The 22395-nt window shown below is 35.0% G+C and overlaps 1 protein-coding gene across 1 annotated transcript in view; it reads left to right on the top strand.

Moving 5' to 3' along the window:
• The window catches only part of DCC (DCC netrin 1 receptor), a 1159181-nt gene that overhangs the window by 945464 nt on the left and 191322 nt on the right, over nucleotides 1–22395 (top strand). The window contains exons 13-14 of the mRNA XM_066246236.1: nucleotides 1324–1465; nucleotides 20771–20881. Of these exons, the coding sequence (XP_066102333.1) occupies nucleotides 1324–1465; nucleotides 20771–20881 (253 nt within the window). The remainder of the gene's footprint in view (nucleotides 1–1323; nucleotides 1466–20770; nucleotides 20882–22395) is intronic.

The raw sequence follows: 22395 nt of genomic DNA, 5'->3' as shown, positions 1-22395 counted from the left end.
TGCAGTCTGCTGGTGTATGCTGGAATTCAATGAGAACACATAAAAGGTGCTAATAAATGTAGCTGCTAGCCACATACGAGGATGGGTAAAATGGCAGAATTACTTCCGAAGATGAATAATAACCGTTGAGAGGTCATAATAGAGTGCATAACAGATTCTATTAATTAATTGCTGTGGGCATTGATATTAAGGTATTGGCTGTGTGGGAATGATTTATGCAATCACTGGAAGTTCCCAAATATGATAAAGAAAAATTATTTATGTCAAAAACTACCTATTTCTCATGTAATCATTAGTATAATTAAGTTCTTGAGGCTTATCGAGAGATTTACAATCATTTGGTAGACTCACTAAGCACAATCATTCTCCCTTTTTCACTGTGTACATTGAAGTTTAGATCATTTATAAGACTGATGAGAGGTCATGCACTAAAGCCAGAGAAAAGCATTCACTGAAAATCATAAGGTTTTACCTCTTGGTCTAAAATTTAACAGCTTCAGATGTGTTTTCATTTTCTATGTTAAGTTAATTTTGACTTTTTAAAAAACAAGCTTGTAGTCTTTAGAAAGTGATGCTTTTTAATTTGCCAAGGAATCCTTATTGGAAGGCCTATTGAATATATTAAAATCTAATTATTTAAATTCAGTTTTATTTCTTCCAAGAATATTTTTATGTGAACTTAGGTGAGTAGAATTGCCAAGTAGATGCTATGATTATTTATTTTAGCATGAAATGGCAAGGACAAGAAAAGTTAGACTCAATAGTTGGATAGTCTTCCAGTGATGCTACAAGGTGACTTCTGGACATTTATTTTATTCTGTACCTCTATTTCCTCCTTTGTAAAATTGTTAAATGTTGTTGATATCTGCTATGACTACCTTAAAGCATTGAAAAATAAAAATGAGTAGTGGAATATAACTAGAAAGTATACCTATTCATCAAATCTGCATTTCTTTTATAAAACACTTGAGAGCAAAGAACATGGCCACACATGCATGTGGACAGGATAGTAGAGGATGGGCCAGTTTGTATGTATTTAAGACTAGGAGTTCTTTGAGAGTCAGGGACAATATATCATTATTTTTTCATTCATTAGTTTGTCTCCCACAGAACTCAGCCAATCAAATTAATTGTGTGCTTTTGTCAAAATTAGACAAATGGGAATACTGCCAAATTGTAAGAGTGGATTGAATTTGGTTCTAAGGGATAATCCCTAATACTCCTTGCCCCTCTGCTTTATACTTAGGTTTGGGTCATGTCTTTGACCCTGCCCTGTTATCCAACTTTTCTCCAATGTTTTAATTTGCATCTGTTATTTTACAGAGTATCAAAGTAAGCTGGCTGCCTCCTCCATCAGGAACACAAAATGGATTTATTACGGGCTATAAAATTCGACACAGAAAGACAACTCGCCGGGGTGAGATGGAAACCCTGGAGCCGAACAACCTCTGGTACCTGTTCACAGGTCAGTGTTCCCATGGTGCAGTCTGGCAAAGTTTTGATGAGTTAAATGCTTTAAGAATAAAATAAATTCTTATTTCAGGGGAACATTCTTTTTCCTGGAAAGGGATATTTCTTGGTCTGCACAAGAATAACCTTTATGATTTGAAATTGATCTTTTCTATAATGCTTTCACTTTGTATTTTGTTTCTGGATCATAATAAATTCATCTTAGAGTGTTTTTTATCCATATTGTTTTCTCAGCATTGCTGATGCAACGTAGCTCCTGTAGTCAAATAACTTTTTTAGTAACTTTTTTTATTTAATCATTTTAGAGAGATGAGAGAGAGAGAAAGAGAGAAGGGGGAGAGGAAGGAAGGAGCAGGAAGCATCAATTCCCATATGTGCCTTGACCGGGAAGCCTGGGGTTTCAAACCAGCAACCTCAGCTTCCCAGGTTGATGCTTTATCCCCTGTGCCACCACGGTTTGGCTCAAATAACTTTCAAAGTTTTAACTAATAATTCTTAAAAGTCATCTAATCAAATGGTTCCAAGTTTAAGCCACTTCAATCTCACCTCCCCCAATCTCCGGGGGATGATGACCAGTTTGAAAAATAGATATAAGGGTAGCTTGAGGAATAAACAGAGAAATTGCTCTACATCTCATAAATATAAATTTACTTTTATAGCAATATTGGTGGACTTCATAGTAGATCAAACTTCTCTATGAAAACTGGACCCAGTTTTCATACAGTATATAGAAATTTTTTTAATTTTTATGAAACTAATAATTATATATTTCCTTTAACTATTGGAATACAATACATGCCAGTTAGTTTTCTTCCTAGAATGCAGAGACTAAGGCAAGCTTTTCAAGTAATGCCTTTGGGGGTACAAGCCCAGGAAAACAACAGTGAGGGAACAAGGGAGGCAAGCCAGGGAAGGGAAGAAAAGGAATTGGGCCATGGTGGTGTATTATCGAGCTGGCCACAGGGTTAGAACAGACACAGAGTTTGGCTGGCCTCATATGGCATCTCGAGTGGTTGCGTGTCTCACAGTCAATGGCTGGATAAGAAGAGTGAGCAGTTTCTCTTTCTTCTGTCATTAGTCAAAATCCACTGACAGGTTGGATTTTGTACTTCCAGACAGCTGCCTGGGATGCCAGAGCTTCAGGTGAGTGCAGATATGGAATTCTCTCCTTGTCAATCAGCATGTATGTGATGGTGGCTTGCTCTAGGGGGGCAGCCATACTCAGGACTTGCTGTTCCAGAGAAGAGCATACACTGTGCCAGTGGCTTGAGAAGCAAAACAAAGCAGTGGCTCATGACAAGGAGTGGTAGGTAAACTTGAGCAAATCTGGAATGGCACCTAAACTCTGTCTGCGACAATATATACACTAAAACAGTGTTCCCCAACCCCCAGGCCACGGACCGGTGCCGGTCCGTGGGCCATTTGGTACTGGTCCGCAGAGAAAGAATAAATAACTTACATTATTTCTGTTTTATTTATATTTAAGTCTGAACGATGTTTTATTTTTAAAAAATGACCAGATTCCCTCTGTTACATCCGTCTAAAACTCACTCTTGATGCTTGTCTCAGTCATGTGATACATTTATCCCTCCCACCCTAAAGGCCGGTCCTTGAAAATATTTTCTGACATTAAACCAGTCCGTGGCCCAAAAAAGGTTGGGGACCACTGCACTAAAACCCATAACTACAACTAATAAGAAAATTAAACTATTATTGCATATGAGAAGAAAAGAGTAATACCTTATTTATTCATTTATCTATAATAAATTATCAGTAAATTTCCATTTGAAATCATAGTGCAGAAGCACAACACCAGCATGCACATACACGCACACATATATACATGCTTTAAGCCAATGTGCAGCCTATAGTCTGATGCTTGATAAAAACGCTTTTATTTCTCTCAGGTTGTTTATTTTGATGCCCATAAAATTTTAGCATAATAGAGTACTTCAAAGGAAGATTGCCAAAGAAGCGCATTTTTTGTTGGGTATCTGGACAAAATCTCCTAGGCAGGCATTGTTGAATCTAAGCAGAAGCCACGGCATTCTAACATACCTTTTAAAAAGTTTAGGAATCCTTTTATAAGCCAGTCAGACAAAGGCAAGTACCTTATGATTTCAGTCATATGTGTAATCCAATGAACAAAATGAACTAATAAGCAAAATAGAGACAGACTCAGAATAGAGAGCAGGCTGACAGCTGTTGGGGGATGGCACCAGATGAGGGTATTTAGGGATTGAGAAAAAGAAAAAGGGAAAAACTCATGGACATGGACAACAGTATGGTGATTGCCACAGGGGGAAGAAAGATGAGGAGAGGTGGAAGACGGTAAAGGGGATAAATGGTGATGGAAGGAGACTTGACTTGGGGTGGTGAGCACACAGTACAGTGTACAGAAGATGGGGAATTGTGCACCTGAAACATGTAATTTTGTTAAACAGTGTCACCCTAATAAATTAAATAAAAAGGAATAAAATAAGTCTGATAGAGAAAGTCAAGAACTATATGGTTTTACTTATATGTGGGATATAAAATGAAAGCAACAAATATGAAAAGCATACAAACAAAAACTCACAGACACAGACAATAATATGGTGTTTATTAGAGGGAAGAGCGATAGAAGGTATAGAGGGTAAAGGGGTCAAATATATGGTCACAGAAGAAGACTTAGCTTTGGGTGGTGAACACACAATGCAATATACAGATGATGCATTACATAATTGTATACTTGAAACCTATATAATTTTATTATCCAATATCACACCAATAAATTTAATATAATTTACTAGATAGATAGATAGATAGATAGGGAGGTAGGAAGATAGATAGATAGATAGATAGATAGATAGATAGATAGATAGAGTTCCAAGAACAGATTTATTTCCCTGAGACAAAAATAAAAGTAAAATAAAAATAAATTAAAAAATAAAAAGCTTAAGAAAAGCCAAGATTCTATGCCCTTTTTCTCTGTTGAAATAATGGGAAAAATATTGAAGTTGAAATGAGGTATGAGTGTTCTTTGTGATATTTAGTATATAGTATTTACTTTGAAAGAAATCACCAGAATTTAAAAATCTTGCTGAAAAAATTATAGTATAAAGTCTAAGATTAATGTGAGGCTAGAAGAAAAGATGGATAATTAAATCAAAGCCTTACATTTTAATAGCTATGCACACTTGAAGTCCTGAAACATTTTTTATTTATTTTTATTTTTTGGTAAAAAATGAGGAGAATTTTCTAAAATTAGATATGAAATGCTACTCAAATAAATAATGTAATAGGTATTTTCTTCAGTTTTTATCCATGGGAAATTATACAGTCACAGGTTTTGATGCATCCTTTATGCAAGATTATGCAATGCACAATTATGCAAGAGATTGTTACCCAAGCGTTGTCAAACATTGACTCTTCAGGACTGAAGATAAGGTGTGCTGAGGGCCAGCTCGAGGTGAGGGTCTTCAGGTCCTTCAGTAGTCAAACAGAGAGAGGCAGGCAACCTTCTACACCCCTGTTCTTGAACCATCCCAGCAATTAATGTGAACAGGAATAGTTTTTGTTTCTCTGATTCCCCTTTCCCACCAAAAGTTCCTAATTTTCAAGACAATTGTTGGAGTTTAGGCTAGTTCCAAACAATGTTTAACAGTTGATTAAAGTTCATCTTGTTCTTTGCTGTCAATTACATCTTCAGAAGGTACTAGGAAATTGTCAAAGCATTTTATTTCTGTTTTCTTAATCGTATACAAGTCATAATTAAGAAAAGGAATAGCAACCTTTGCCTGTAGAGATACTTTAAAATTGATTGAATTTATACCAAAAGTAATCTCAGGTGGTTGTCAATGTGTTTGCACCAATTTTATGCTACCAAGAGTGATTAAAGTTATTAAGTGCACTGCTAAAATAACAGCATATTCAAAGTTTGTCAGTTATACAATTAAAGTTTACAATTAAATCCTGAATGAGCTGTAATTCAAAAGATGATTGGTTGTTTGTTTGTTTTTTTGCGTGTGCTTTATTTATTTATTTTTATTGATTTAAATTTATTGTGTTTACATAATTCTAGTGTTACCCTGAAGGCATCCCCCCTCACCTTATTCCCCTCAACATTCCTTTGCACCCCTCCCAATAATGCCCTCCCCACTTCCCTTCAGGTTTAGCCCATCCTATTATTCCCTTTTCCTCTGTCCTCTATTCCTCTGGTCCCTTTGATCAAATGAGTGAGGTCATATGATATTTTTCTTTTTCTGCCCGACTTATTTCACTTAACATTATAGTTTCCAGGTCCATCCATGTAGTCGCACAAGGTAAGATTTCCTTCTTTTTCATGACCCATAGTATTCCATTGTACGTACCCAAACTTTTTAATCCACTCATCTACTGACTGACACTTGGGCTGTTTCTAGTGCTATTGTGAACAATACGGCCATAAACATGGGGGTGCATTTCCATTTTAAAACAGTGCTATGGTGTTCTTGGGTACATTCCTAAAAGTGAGATAGCTGGGTCAAAGGAAGTTCGATTTTTAATTTTTTGAGGAATCTCTATACTGTTTTCCACAGTGGCTGCACCAGTCTGCATTCCCACCAGCAGTGCAGGAGGGTTCCCTTTTCTCCACATCCTCACCAGCAATTATTCTATGTTGATTTGTTGATGAGCGCCATACTGACTGATGTGAGGTGATATTTCACTGTGGTTTTAATTTGCATTTCTCTAATAATTAGTGATGTTGAGCATTTTTTCATATGCCTATTGGCCATCTGTATGTCCTCTTTGGAGAAGTGTCTATTCATTTCTTTTGCCCATTTTTTGATTGGATTGTTTATCTTCCTGGTGTTGAGTTTTATAAGTTCTTTATAAATTTTGGTTATTAACCCCTAATCAGACATATTGTTGAATATGTTCTCTCATTGAGTAGTTTGTCTTTTTATTCTGTTCTTACAGACTTTAGCTGTACAACAGTTTTTTAGTTTGATAAAGTCCCATTTGTTTATCCTGTCTTTTATTTCACTTGCCTGTGGAGATAAATCAGCAAATATATTGCTGCGAGAGATGTCGAGAGCTTACTGCCTATGTTTTCTTCTAAGATGCTTATGGTTTCACAGCTTACATTTAAGTCTTTTATCCATTTTGAGTTTAGTTTTGTGAATGATGTAAGTTGGTGGTCTAGTTTCATTTTTTTGTGAGTAACTGTCCAATTTTCCCAACACCATTTATTAAAGAGGCTGTCTTTACTCCATTGCATGGTCTTACATCCTTTGTCAAATATCAGTTGTCCATAAGGTGTGGGTTTATTTCTGGGTTCTCTGTTCTGTTCCATTGATCTATATGCATGTTCTTATGCCAGTACCAGCCTGTTTTGAGTACAGTGGCCTTGTAGTATAACTTGATATCAGGAAGTGTGATACCTCCCACTTTATTCTTCCTTTTCAGGATTGCTGAGGCTATTCGTGTTCTTTTTTGGTTCCATATAAATTTTTGGAATATGTGTGTGATATCTTTGAAGTATGTCATTGGTATTTTAATTGGTATTGCATTGAATTTATAAATTGCTTTGGGTAATATAGACATTTTCATGATGTTTATTCTTCTTAACCATGAACACATATATGATTCCACTTGTTTGTATCTTCCTTGATTTCTTTTATCAGTGTTTTATAATTTTCCAAGTACAAGTCTTTAATCTCCTTGGTTAAATTTACTCCTAGGTACTTTGTTTTTTTGTTGTTGTTGCAATAGTGAAGAGGATTGTTTCCTTAATTTCTCTTTCTGACTGTTCATTGTTGGTGTATAAAAATGCCTCTGATTTCTGAGTATTAATTTTATATCTTGCCACCTTGCTGAATTCATTTATTAGGTCCAGTAGTTTTTGACTGAGACTTTAGGGTTTTCTATATACAATATCATATCATCTGCAAATAATGATAGTTTTATTTCTTCTTTTCCAATTTGAATGTCTTTTATTTCTTCTTCTTCTCTGATTGCTGTGGCTAGGACTTCCAGGACTATGTTGAATAACAGTGGTGAAAGGGGGCAACCCTGCCATGTTCCTGATCTTAAGGGGTTTGCTGTTAATTTTTACCCATTGAATATGATGTTGGCTGTGGGTTTGTCATAGATGGTCTTTATCATGTTGAGGTATGTTCCCTGTATTCCCACTTTGCTGAGAGTTTTGATCATGAATGGGTGCTGCATTTTATCAAATGCTTTTTTTGTATCTATTGAAATTATCATGTGGTTTTTCTTCTTCCTTTTGTTTATGTGATGAATCACATTGATTCATTTGTGAATTCTGTAACAGCCTTGCCTCCCCAGAATAAATCCCACTTGATCATGGTATATGATTTTTTTCATATATTGCTGGATTCGGTTTGCTAACATTTTGTTGAGAATTTTAGCATCTAAATTCATCAGGGATATTGGCCTATAAATTTCTTTCTTTGTGTTGTCTTTGCCTGGTTTTGGAATCAGAATTATGCTCACCTCATGAAAGGAGCTTGGAAGTCTTCCTTCCTCTTGAATTTTTTGAAATAGCTTGAGAAGGATAGGAGTTATTTCTTCTTTGAATATTTGGAAGAATTCACTTGTGAAGATATCTGGCCCCGGGCTTTTGTTTGTTGGGAGTTTTTTGATAACTTTCTATCTCATTTGTTGTAATTGTTCTGTTTAGGTTTTCTGATTGTTCCTGTTTGATTTTTAAAAGATTATATGTTTCAAGGAATTTGTTCATTTCATCTAGGTGGTCTAATTTTTTGCCATACAAATCTTCATAATATTTTCTTACAATATTTTGCATTTCTGTTGTGTCAGTTGTTATTTTCCACTCTCATTTCTAATTTTATTTATTTGAGTCCTCTCTCTTTTTTTCTTGGTGAGTCTAGTTAAAGGTTCATCAATCCTGTTTACCTTTTCAAATAACCAGCTCCTGGTTTCATTGATCCTCTATATTGTTTCTTTAGCCTCTATGTCATTTATTTCTGCTCTGATCTTTATTTTTTCCTTCCTTCTACTATCTTTTGGCTTTACTTGATGTTATTTTTCTAGCTCTGTTTGATGCAGGGTCAAGTTGTTTATCTGAGCTTTTTCTAGCTTCTTGAGGTATACCTGTGATGCTATGAACTTCCCTCACAGGACTGCTTTTGCTGTGTCCCATAAGTTTTGAGTTGATATATGCTCATTATCATTCATTTCTAGGAATTTTTAAATTTCTTCTTTGATCTCATTGTTAACCCATTCGTTATTTAATAACATGCTATTTAGTTTCCAAGTGTTTGAGTATTTTTCAGTTTTTCTGTTGTGGTTGATTTCTAGTTTCATGCCATTGTGATCAGAGAAAATGTTTGATATTATTTCAATCTTTTTAAATTTGTTGAGACCATTTTTGTGCCCTAATATGTGGTCTATCCTGGAGAATGTACCATGAACACTTGAAAAAAATGTATAATCTGCTGCTTTAGGATAAAAGGTTCTGAAGATGTCTATTAAATCGAGTTGATCTAAGGTGTCCTTTAAGTCTATTGTTTCTTTGTTAATTTTCTTTCTTGAGGATCTATCTAGTGATATTAGTGGGGTATTGAAATCCCCTACTATTATAGTATTGCTGTTGATCTCACCATTTATATCCATCAAAGTCTGCTTTATATAATTAGGTGCTCTTATATTAGGCATGTAGATATTTATGATGGTTATACCTTCTTCTTGGATTGCTCCCTTTATCATTATACAGTGACCTTCTTTATCTCTTACTATAGCCTTTGTTTTAAAGTTCATTTTGCCTGATATAAGTATTGTTACCCCAGCTTTTCCTTTGCTTGAAATATTTTTTCCATCTTTTTATCTTCAGACTATGTGCATCTTTTGTTTTAAGGTGTGTCTCTTGTAGACAGCATATGTATGGGTCCTGTTTTTTTATTCATGCAGTTACCCTATATCTTTTGATCAGATCATTTAATCCATTTACATTTAAGGTTATTATTGATGTGTAGTTATTTCTTGCCATTTTATTCATGAAAGCTTTATTTCTCTTTTGCTATATTCCTTTTCTCCTTTGATCTGTTTACAACAGGCCCCTTAGCATTTCTTGCAGCATTAGTTTGGTTGTAGTGAATTCCTTGAGTTTTTTTTTTTTTTTTGTCTGGGAAGCTTTTTATTTCTCCTTCAATTTTAAATGATAACCTTACTGGATAAAGTAGTCTTGGTTGTAGGCTCTTGTTCTGCATCACTTTGAATATTTCTTGCCATTCCCTTCTGGCCTCAAGTGTTTCTGTTGAGAAGTCAAATGTCATTCTCATGGGGGCTCCTTTGTAGATGATAGTCTTTTTTTCTCTAACAGCTTTTAATATTTTCTCTTTATCACTTAGCTTTGGTATTTTAATTATGATATGTCTTGGTGTAGATTTCTTTTGGTTTCTCTTTAATGTAGTTCTCTGTGCTTCTTGAACTTGTGAGACATTTTTCTACATTAATATAGGGAGGTTTTCAGCTATGATATGCTTGAACAAGGTCTCTATCCCTTGTTCTTTCTCTTCTTTAGAAACCCCTATGCTGCAGATGCTATTTCTCTTCATGTTGTCTCAGAGCTCTCGTAAAGTTTCCTCAGAATATTTGATTCTTGTTGGGCAGATAAAATGTATTATGCTCACTTTGTTAAAGATGGAGGCCGTCACCCAGGTGATATTAATGTGTGTTGAGAATCCTTGTAGCCTGAGGGTTGGTTTTGGGATTAAGCCTTTCCCTCCCTTTTTGATGTGGGGCGGTACAATCCAATCATGCCTCAGAGAAGTGACTTTGTATTAGAGACTTCCCAATTTTGTATATTGGATTAAGGGTTTGGATTTCTACACTATAAAATGGGGTCGGAGCGGGAGCTTGCTCTCTTGGTTCCTGAGGTTAGCATGAGAGAGCAGAGAGAGTAGAGCCAGCAGCAGAAGGAGGCCACGTGGAGGAGGCCAGGAAAAGCAACCACGATGGCGGAGTGCTGAGTGAGATGCCAGTTGTGTAGAGTTTGTATCTGGAATAAGGAAGGAGATCCCCAGAGGAAGGAACAGAGGTGAATAAGTCTGGTGAACTAGAAACCTTTGATTCTAGGAAACTCGGATAAGTCAGTAGCTTTGTGAGCACTGAATGTGACTGGGTTTTGGAGCCCAGTGTGTATTTTTACTTGCCCGCCGGGTGCAAGCTAGAATTAAAGACTATGGCCCACCAGTTTGTGGCTCCGTTGTTTCTTTACCGACTGTCCGAATCCAATGCGAACCTGCATGGGCCGGGCTGCTCTGATGGTAGCCCTGGCACTGGCTGCTGGCTCTACAATTCTCTTTTCTTTTTTCTGCTCTGCTTCTGGCCTTCATTTATTTTGTTCTCCAACTCGCTGATTTGATTCTCAGCTTCATCCATCCTGTTTTTAATTCCTTCCATTGTGGTTTTCATTTCTGATACTGTATTTGTCATTTCTGACTGATTCTTTTTTATTATTTCAATGTCCTTTTTTATATTTGCTGTGTCTTTATTAATGTGTTTCTGATGACCATCTATTGTTGTTCTAAGATTTTTGAGCATTCTAACAATCATTATTTTAAACTCTGCATCTGGAAATTTGGTTATATCTGACTCAATCAGGTCCTTTTCTGGAGATTTCTCTTGATTCATTTGGGTTGCATTTCTCTGCCTTCCCATTTGGTCTGTGTATAAGAATGTATTTTCCACTGGAGTCCAATGGGTGTGGCCTCTGTGTTCTCTAGGTGTGGTCTGTCTGCACGCCCGCCACCCCCTACCGCTGCCTTGGGCATTTGGGTATGGGCGTTGCGGGCACCTACCTACTGCAGCAGTCACTGCAGTTTTCACCTCTCCTCCACAGGAGGGCCTGAAACATTTTTTTAAATCACAGCTTTTCTTTCTCAAGTAAAAAAGATTAAAAATATAAAATAAACTTCTTTTTATAAAGTAATTAATTAAAGAATGAGCATTTTAATATGTAAGGATTGACTATTTAATTGACAGAACTGTAAATGGTGAATAAGCATGATAAAATATTAAATCTCATTAGTAGAGAAATACAAATTCAAACAAAAATGAGTTAGCATTTTTCTCTGATTATAGTAATAAAGATAAAAGTGAATGATGATACACTGTTATGAAAAGCATATGGAAGAAATATAAACTTTCATGTACCACTTATGGGACAGATAATTTCTAGAATCATACTGGAAGCAATGTGCATGTGTTATATACAGATGTATATGCATACATGGTGTGTGTGTGTGTTGTGTACTTATGATCAATAACTGTATGATCTAGGTTTCCAACTTCTAGTTTATCCAATTCTACAGCCATATTTTTTGCAAAGTTAACTCTAAATATATTTAACTCATTGCATTCTTATTTTAATAACTAATAATAAAAAAGGCCCTAAGTATCCAATTATATATGGTTAACTAGAAATTTTGGACATAATATATCATGGGATATTTACATCTATTGAAAATGAATTACTACAAAAATATTTAAAACTTATTAAGTGATCAACTCAGTTTTATATCAGTATTAGTAATCAAGCTGATATTTATAAAAATATATGAAATTATTGAAAAATATTTAGAATAATATATACCAAAATATTAATAGTGATTGTTAACTTTTGTAACATTAAAATGTATATTTTTAATTACATATGTGAAGTGGAGAACAATAAGTCAAAACTAGTGTCATATTATTATGTTTGGTTACAAAAATTGAAGATTTCCTTTCACTAAAACTAACTGTATGCCCACTGAACTCTAAGAAATGTGTGGGTCAGAAAATAAATGAGGAATAGTAGTCACATGGCCAAAAGAACTTGCTGGTGTGAATTGTTCAGTATTTGTGCACCTTTTTCTGCAAATAGAATTTATCACATTCAGTTCATAATTATGAAATCAAGATTCTGGCTCCCTATGTAGACACATTTATAGGGTTTTCTCTTTACATAATGTATAATTATTTTAAAAAATGATTATATAGAGAAGCAAGTGTAAACCTCTTTCACTATCAAAGACCTTTTATTAGTTTTAGGGCTGCTGTAACAAATTACCACTGACGTGATAGCTTAAAAAAATTTAAAAAAAATAGATTTATTCTTTTAGTTCAAGAAATCAAAAATCCAAAATCAATGTGTTGGCAGGGTTGGTTCTTTCTGGATACTTGAAAATCTATCCCATCTCTCTTCTAACCTTTCAGGGGTTGCTGGCAATCCTTGACGTTCATTGGCTTATAGATGCATTGCTCACATCTTTGCCTTTATCTTTGCATACCTTCCTCTGTATCACTGTGTCTTCTTCTCCTCTTATAAGGACACCAGTCATTGGATATAAACCCCAACATAAATCCAAGATGACTCATCTTGAAATCATCTTAATACCTCTGCAGGATCATATTTCCAAGGAAGGTCACATTTGATGTTTGAATTCAACTCACCACAGACACCATTTATTATTTTTCCTCTCAAGGACAATTATTTTGAATTGTATCCTCTGATCAACTTTACTTATTTAAAAAGAAATAGGCCCTGGCCGGTTGGCTCAGCGGTAGAGCGTCGGCCTAGCGTGCGGAGGACCCGGGTTCGATTCCCGGCCAGGGCACACAGGAGAAGCGCCCATTTGCTTCTCCACCCCTCCGCCGCGCTTTCCTCTCTGTCTCTCTCTTCCCCTCCCGCAGCCGAGGCTCCATTGGAGCAAAGACGGCCCGGGCGCTGGGGATGGCTCTGTGGCCTCTGCCTCAGGTGCTAGAGTGGCTCTGGTCGCAACATGGCAACGCCCAGGATAGGCAGAGCGTCGCCCCTGGTGGGCGTGCCGGGTGGATCCCGGTCGGGCGCATGCGGGAGTCTGTCTGACTGTCTCTCCCTGTTTCCAGCTTCAGAAAAATGAAAATAAATAAATAAATAAATAAATAAATAAAAAATAAAAAGAAATAATTTAGTCCTACATTTTTATTCATCTAAAACAGTGGTCCCCAACCCCTGGGCCACGGACCGGTAGCGGTCCATGGGCCATTTGGTACCGGTACACAGAGAAAGAATAAATAACTTACATTATTTCCGCTTTATTTATATTTAAGTCTGAATGATGCTTTATTTTTAAAAAATGACCAGATTCCCTCTGTTACATCCATCTAAGACTCACTCTTGATACTTGTCTTGGTCACATGATACATTTATCCATCCCACCCTAAAGGCTTGTCCGTGAAGTATTTTCTGACATTAAACCAGTCCGTGGCCCAAAAAAGGTTGGGGACCACTGATCTAAAATATATGTGTGGCAATCAGAGCTTCAAATCAACATAAGATAACTAATGAGCACTCTGGCTTAATATCATTCCAGCTTAAAACAAAGAAATTGGTTAGCTTGTTATAGGAATAGTGCACAAATGTCTATTCCCATCTTTATAAATTTGCAGGAATCTCGACTCCAAATTTGAAGCCTTTATTCATACTGTTATTTCTTTATTTCAATACTTTAAAAATGCATGTGGGAATGCAAACATAACTCAAGCAGTTATTTTTACAACTATAATTGATACTTATTGCAAAAATGTCACACACTTCATTTTTAAATTGAACCTAAGAAGTAAAAAGAGCCATAGAATAGCCTCATGCCCTCAAAACAAGTTTTGCAAAACTTCTACCTTCTTTTCCTCTGCTCTGTGACTTGTCTTCCATAATACCTGTTGCATTTCTAGATGCTGAGGAAATAACTTCAGTGCTACAAAGCACAGAGAAATCTACAAGTACCTCATATTGGTAGATTAGCTGTGGTTTAGACTTGTCCCCAGGATATATTTAGTAACTTATGCACTTTCAAGTAAGCAAAAGTAATTGATTTTCTATCATAATCTGCAGCACTTTAAAATGTTTATGATTTGACCCCATGTTTTCAATACCTGTAAGACATGTGGATATATTGATTTGGCTGTTAGAAAATTGGAAATGCCAGAATGCTTCATTTAATGATATAAATAAATATTCAGGTGTAGAGACTCAAATCTTTTTTTTCAAGCCTCTCTGTGTTATACAGGTGTTTGTTGTTATTGTGTGTGTTTTGCTAGGATAATGAGGCATCTGCATAACAAAGTAATTCAGAGTTATAAGAAGGATATTAAATCACAATTATCAGTTTACTGTGGAAAGCCATGTTTATTTTAAAGTGCCATTTTTAATTTTTGTGTGCTCTTGAGAAAATGTTGTTTGAAATCGAACTTCAGAGTTGTCTTATGTTTCATGACCAATATAGAGTAAATATAATGATAAATACTTATTGGTACTTTACGGATTGAAAAATTTAAACAAGTTAACAAGGTTAACATTAGGGGAATAAAAGAGAATTATATTGTTTGAATAATACACCATCTCTTGCCATAAATTCTAAGAAATTAGAAATAGAACAGGAGAATTACTGAGCTTGAAAGCACTTAGTATTGTTGGGGACAGAAATAGGCAGAAGGCAATGTGATTTAAACAGTAACCTATTTTTATAGCTAAGGAAAGAATTGCTACCTACAACATACTTTCTTTAGAATAAAAATTATAGTTAAAAGTAGCTAAGGAGCATACACATACACACACACTGAGCTTGAGAATGAACAGAGCAGGAACCACTGTTCATAACCCAAAGTCGTTGTTGTACAGAAGAGGAAGCTGTGGTCTAAAGCCTGACATTGCTAGGATCTGTCACTATTAAGAGGATGGTCCCAACTGAGTCACAGGTGTTCTGACTCCTAGTGATGTGCTGTTTGTACTATATAACGTTGTCGTCTTTAGCTCACTTTATCATGATTGGCTGTTACATGAATTTGTACCAACATCAACTCTGACAACAATTAACTATGCTGAAAACAGTACAGAGGTTTTAATATTTTTTAAATATTAAAAAATAGAATGAGCAGTGATCCAGAAATCCCTCTTCTGGGTATATATCCGAAAGAATTGAACTCAGGATCTCAAAAGGATATCTGCATTTCCAGGTTCATTGCAGTATTATTCACAATAGCTAAGATAAAGATATAACCCAAATGTCTACTGAAAAACAAAGGGACTTTTTAAATGTAGTGTATAAACACAATGGAATATTATTCAGCCTTTAAAGACAAGAAAATCTTGCCACTTGCAACAACATGGAAGGCACGCTAAGTGAAATAAGTCAGTCACAGGATGAATACTGTGTGATTCCACATATATTTATATGAGGGATCTAAAATGTCTAACTTATAGAAGCAGAGTATAAGATGGTGATTGTCAGGGGAGAAGGAGAGAGTAAATGAGGCATTGTTCCATGGGTATAGAGTGACAATTATGCATGATGTATAAGTTCTAGAGCTCTGTGATGCAACATAGTGCCTATAGCTAACAATACTGTATTGTACACTTAAAACTTGTTAAGAAGGTATCTCATGCTAAGTGTTCTCACCATCAAAATAAAAGCAACAAGACACAAGAGTTTTGAAGAAATAATAGATATGTTAATTATTTTGGTTTGTGTGATGTTATCACAAAGTTTGCACATATTTAAAGTCATCAAAATGTATACATTAAGTATGTGCAATTTTTATATATTAAATATAACTCAATAAGCCTGAAAATTTCTCTGTAATAAGAGAAAAGCTTTATATATGTATTTTCAAGGTAAAAATTTATAACAATTTTTTGTTTACATATTCCCATTTGGTTGATGAGAAAACTTAGGCAAAGAGAGATGTTGGCAAGTTTTTCTGGGTCACACAGCTAGTAAGTTAGAGAGCAAAACTTCAGATCTAATTTTTCCAGAATTGAAAACCTATATCTTAACTCTTAAACTCTAGTTAATTTGTTACTGACCACAGCCAAAAAAAATGTGTGGTGGTATGATTGTATAAAGGGATATTGGGATAATGTGAGAATAGAAAGTGATGTCTATTGAATAAAAATTGAACATTATATTTGCAGCTATAGAAGATGAATAATTCTAGGAAGGGTTAAATCAGTGCTTTTCTGCCAATTCATTTAAAAAATACTGTTTAGTATTTCCACTAGTCCAACTCTTAGAAGCATATACATAAAACAGCTTTTGATGGCTTCCCTCTCTCTATCCAGGGTCCTCCAGTGAATAACTGAAGGAACAAATCAATCCATCAATGCACTGTTGAAAGATTATTTGATACCAGCTCTCAGGGTTGGGGCCAAAATATTGCTGGTTCATGGTGATTGTTGGTATCACTCCTGGATACCTGCTTTTCATTATAGGGTAACATTGTTTTCTAAGTAGAGAATAAGCTCTGTTTTATACTGAATATTAGGTTTTATTGATCTCTTATGTTGATCCACTGTCAAATTAATAGAATCATCAATTCTATTTTGTCTGCCTGTCCATTATTCAGTTCTGGTTATAATCTTAATAGACAAAAATTCCTTACATATTTTTACAGTGCTTTGCATCTGCTAGTCATGCCTCTAGTGTGTCTCCAGCCTTGAGAACAACTCTACAGGGCTCAGCAGGAGATAGGACAGAGCCCACAGTCTTCAATCAGGAGCAGTGCAGGATGTGATTGACACACCACACACACTGTGTCCTTGCTTAATTTCTCTGAGCCTTATTATCTTATCTCCAAAGTGATAATGTATTCTGTGCCAAAATCATACAGTTTTTGAAAATCAAGTGAGAAAATAACCTGTAAACGTTACTTATATTTATATCTATTACATGCTTAACTCTATGAAAAATTTTTATAAGCAGCTTGTCATTTGGTTCTCAAAAGAACACTATGAGATGAGAAAGCAGCTATTATTACCTAATTACTTTATATGGGAAGTTAAGATTAGAAGAGATTTCAGTTCATCTAAAACTTGCCCAGACAAATACCCGTCATACCAAAGAAGCGGGAATATCTGCAATCTAGAATTCTGAAGGTCATGTCCAGACTGCCTCTCTGAAATGCAAAATTTCTGTTTCTGCTTATCATTGCATCCTACATGTCCCTAGATATGCAAGAGGGTCCCTGGTCTAAATCTGCTGATAAAGGTTTGGTTCAGAAGGCACTAAATTCATATCAGAAGACTAGGGTAAAGATATTTTGAAAGAGGAATTTAAATTTTTTATCCCACTGTGTAAAACTCAGATTTATCCATAGCTAAGACTATGGTAAAGCAGGTTCAGTGCAATCTAAGGAAGAACTTTTCAAACAATCAAAGCTGTTGGAAGTGGGTTCCTCTGCTTGGTGAATTTTTCATTCTGAAGGTGTTTGTGCTTATTTATAGGACCACTTAGTTAGATGCACAGCATTATATGTGCCATTTAACTAAACATTAAAATCTTTTTAAATATTGGGATCCTGTGTACATATACCAATGCTTTTTATACTTAATCTAGTGTACATAGCTAGGCATTTATAGTGAGAGAAATTCCACAGCTTGCTTCTAGAATGAAATATATTTTTTAAACTAAAATTAAATTAAATATAATACATCAAAGAAATTTGGAAGGGTTTTCAGAGTAACCTAACATACTTCACTACAGGTGATGCAAAAAAGGTGATACAAACAGCTCCCCAGTTGACATAGTTGTAAGGGATATCCTGATAAGTAGTTTGGGCTGGACGAGCGAGACCTCTAGTTGAGGAAACACTTAACAGTTGTTTTACTCAACATTGAATTATTGATACAGATTCTGAATCAAAATATATAAGTCCCAATTTGGCAACATTTGAGGATAAATTTACATATCTACTTTACTTTTAAGTGGGATGCTTGAATACAATTCTATTAAAATTTATAAATTCTGCACACAGAAAAAAATTGATTTTAAATCAAATGAGTAGAAAACAATACAGGGCATTTAAAAAGATTTTTATGTCAAAATATTGCATGTACTAAGATGGTCTGTCAGTGAGGGTTCAACCTGAGAAACAGAACCATAAGAGAGACATTTTAAGAGACTAGTTTTAAGGGATTGGCTTAAGTGGTTGTGACTGCTGATTAGGCAATTTCAAAATTCACAGGCGCTGTCTACAGGTGAAATTTTTTCTTCAGAAAAGCCTCAGGTCTCCTCTGAAGGCCTTAGAGGATTGAATTGGGTCCACTCACATTATCTAAGATAATATCTCTTACTTAAAATCAGCTAAATATGGACTTAAGTCACATCTGCAAAGTACTTCACAGTACTGTGTGTTTGATTAAATAAGTGGGGACTGTAGTCTAGCCTAGTTGACACATAAAACTGACCATCACAGATAATACTTCAAATCCATGTTGGAGATGGTGACTGTCCATCTGTTCCAAAAAATAATAATAAAGTTTAATTTCAACTTAATATAAAAGAGTATATTCTTAATGGATGAAAACTATGTCAGATAAACCCACTATGAAGACCATGAGCTGCAATGAATAGTTAAGTATTTCTTCGCCAAGTTTTCTCCCTATTAGTTTTTTAATCTCTTGGAAGATCTCTATAATCCTCTATCCCAGTATCAACAACAGTGCCTATGAAAGGGCGCACATATTAACAAATAGCAGATAAATGCCATCTGAACCAAAGGACAAATCAAAGTGAGCATAAGCCTTTTTGAGACATAACCTCAAGAAGAAAGACCATGTTCAAGACCTCACAGATGATGTTGAATACTGTATTTGTTTTTCATATTTTCATTGTGTGTGGAATAGTGGATCATTCAACAGTTGTTTTATGTGTGTGCCTTTCATGTGTCAGGCACTGTAGTGAACTCTGTGGAACTACAGTTAAAACACCAATAATAACAAAAACAATAACAACACCATTCTCAGGCCATGTTTTTATGGAACTTCAGTCTATTTTATAAAATCGGAAGACTTTAAAAGGACAACATTTTGTGTTATAGATACCTTTGTGTGGGTGAGTTAATCAAGTTGTCTTCGCTAATAGTACTTTTTATTGAAGGCATTGCCTTTTAACCTTAAGAAGTTCATTCTAACCATTACTTAAAACACCATCTCCTTTTAGTAATGTTATAATTCCCCTTAATACCAAAATTTATTTATCCTTTTATGCAAAAATCTACAAATACTTAATATTGTACATGATATAAACATCATTTCTCCAGTAGTTTATTTTTTTTATAAATTTTCCTTGCACCAAATGTTTGTGCCAGGTTAGATTAATTTAAAAAACAAACAAAGAGGAACGATATTTTTATCTTTATCAGGGTTGTTCAACACCTTGAGCTTTAAGGACTTGTCACTTTCAACTATGTCCTCAACATCTCAAAAAAAAATCACGTTCTTTTGACAGGTGTCATTTGTTTCACAATAATTTGTTGTGTTAATGAGCTACTTTGCAATTCAGCTAAAGGGAAATTATTTACATAAGAAATTTACACATATCATACTAATGATCCCCCGGGCCGCTCTCATCTACTTGTTCTCTCTGTGCACGCTAAAATAAGACTGCGGCGCACAGTATTATCTGTCCAAACTATCATAGAGATAGACTTGTGTCATGTGCTACAATGGAAACAATACAGACAAAGTACCATGCATAAGATGCACCTTTTTTCCCCAAGAAATCTGGGTTCTAAAAATGCGTGCGTCTTATATAGTGGTTGTAGATTTTTTTACTTGCATTTCCCACTTTTTCATGCTTGTTTTTGCACTCATTGTTGAAGACAGTGATTCGTCTTCAGTCACAGATGAGGGCAAGCTAATGGATGGGAGTTTTGACAGTGTTGAGGAGCTGTATGAATTTTATGATGAATAAAACTTGAATTCAATAACTTTATGTAATACATTTTTTTTTCAAATTTTTGGCCCCCAAATTAAGGTGCATCTTATACATGGGGTAATACGGTATGTCTTGTCATGGTTTCAAGGGATAAAAGCCTATTTTTTGCTTAAGTGCAGCAGCTTTGGAGTCTTCTTTCTTGGCCCAAAGAAAACAAAATCACTGACTTTGAATGGGTGATGAAAGCATACATTTTTAGATTGACAATTCTTGATTCATAGGCAGGCCTCTTCTGGGCTGTGAGGAAAAATGACCCTTGTTATTTTTTATTATTTCTTCATTGTTCACATTTTATATTCTGCATCTGCCCTGAGGCTATTTTTATTTGAGTACATTCTTATAAACTGGAAAAAATAAATGAGAATATATGAAAAATAATTTCATTTCTTGCTGTAATATGTCTGACCTTTTGGCCAGAATAACAATGATTACCACAGTATCCCAAACAGCATAAAGCATGTCTACTGTTGTTAAAATTTAACTAAAACTTTTGAAACTTAACTAGAAATAATGTTATTTAATATTTTCTTTCTTTGTGGAAAACTCTTCCACAGGACTGGAGAAAGGAAGTCAGTACAGTTTTCAAGTGTCGGCCATGACTGTCAATGGTACTGGACCCCCTTCCAACTGGTACACAGCGGAGACCCCAGAGAATGATCTAGATGGTAAGACCTTTCCTCAGTCATTATCACACTGATTTCTATTGTCTCCGCTACTTCAACCTCAAATGCTCCCTTAAAAAAAGTTAATGAACTTAATCATTGGGAATATCTATTTTCTCTCTATCTCTAGGTGCCAAGCAAAACAAAACCAAAAACTCTTAATGAACACAGGGTCTTCAACAGTGTCATAGAAATAGAAATTAATTATGCATTAATTAGAGTCCTAACAATAAGTTACTTTTCCAGAGGTACTTTGAAATTATCTTTCTAAAATTTATTAAATTTTGAATAATTGACCTTAAACTTCTACAATTTCTAATAATAATCATGAAATATAATTACTTTGCATACTTTCTTTTGCCATTTTATGACGCTTCTGTAAAACAGTCATTTGTTGTTTTATTTGTTTATAGAAAGGGGTTGGGGGGATGGGGAGGAGGGGAGAGGAGGGATAGATGGTGATGGAGGGAGATGTGATCTGGAGTGATGAACACACAATGCAGTATACAGATGATGTATTATAGAATTGTACATCTGAAACCTGTATAATTGTACTAACTAACGCACCCTAATAAATTCAATAAAAAATTAAAAGAGAATAAATACATGTATAATGAACATGTGATGATACAGAGGATTGCTTAAAAAAATGACAATGAAATTCCTTTATTACCATTAAACCTGAAAGTATCCAAGTTACTGGAAGTTAAAATTCTATATCCCTTCCCTTTTTTATCCTTCCTCTCTTCTTCCTTCCCTCCTGATTTTTATTCTTGTTCTGGGTCTTTTTCCATCACTCTTTCTCAAGTCTGTCCTCTCTTCCTCTTCCTCAAACTATTCTCATTCTCCTCATTGATTTTTTTCTTCTTTTTTTTTTCTAAATAATTTACCCTCATTGGTGATTTTAATATTGTCAGTAATTAGGTTTTACAAAATAATTATGATTATAGCAAAAACAATTAAATAATGCTAATTCAATGAAGTTATCAATAATGATGATCACTTCTATGTGACAGCACATTCATTCAAAGAATACTGATAGAAAGTTCACTAAGCTTTAGGCACTGTGCTTAGTTAGCTCTGAGGATATAATAATAAATAAGAAAGACATGATTCTTTTTTTGTGGATCTTAGAGTATAGCAAAGAAAGACAAACTTTCTAGAAGAAGTCATAGGAAACTGCCATTTTATAGTTCAAACCTGGTTGAAGGGTCCTATCTATCAATACAGGGCAGATAGCTAGCTAGCTAGATAGGTAAATAGACAGACATTTATATGATATGCATTTAAACTGAGATGTGAAGGATGAGCAGGAATTAGCTATGCCAAAGCATAAATTAGAAATTGAGGGAGGAAGAAGAGAGAGCAAGGTAAATGCAGGTTTAAAGTCAAGATAGTCAATGGCACTATTGGGGGCCTGAAAAAAAAAGACTGACACACAGAGATGGCATGTGATGAGGTTTGTAAGATACCCAGGTTCAAAATCTGTCAAGACCAAATTAAGAATTTTGTCCTAA

The sequence above is a fragment of the Saccopteryx bilineata genome, chromosome 11 (assembly GCF_036850765.1).
Source record: "Saccopteryx bilineata isolate mSacBil1 chromosome 11, mSacBil1_pri_phased_curated, whole genome shotgun sequence".
Taxonomy (NCBI): domain Eukaryota; kingdom Metazoa; phylum Chordata; class Mammalia; order Chiroptera; family Emballonuridae; genus Saccopteryx; species Saccopteryx bilineata.
The sequence above is the reverse complement of the archived record's forward strand: the minus strand, read 5'-3'. Positions and strand labels throughout refer to the sequence as shown.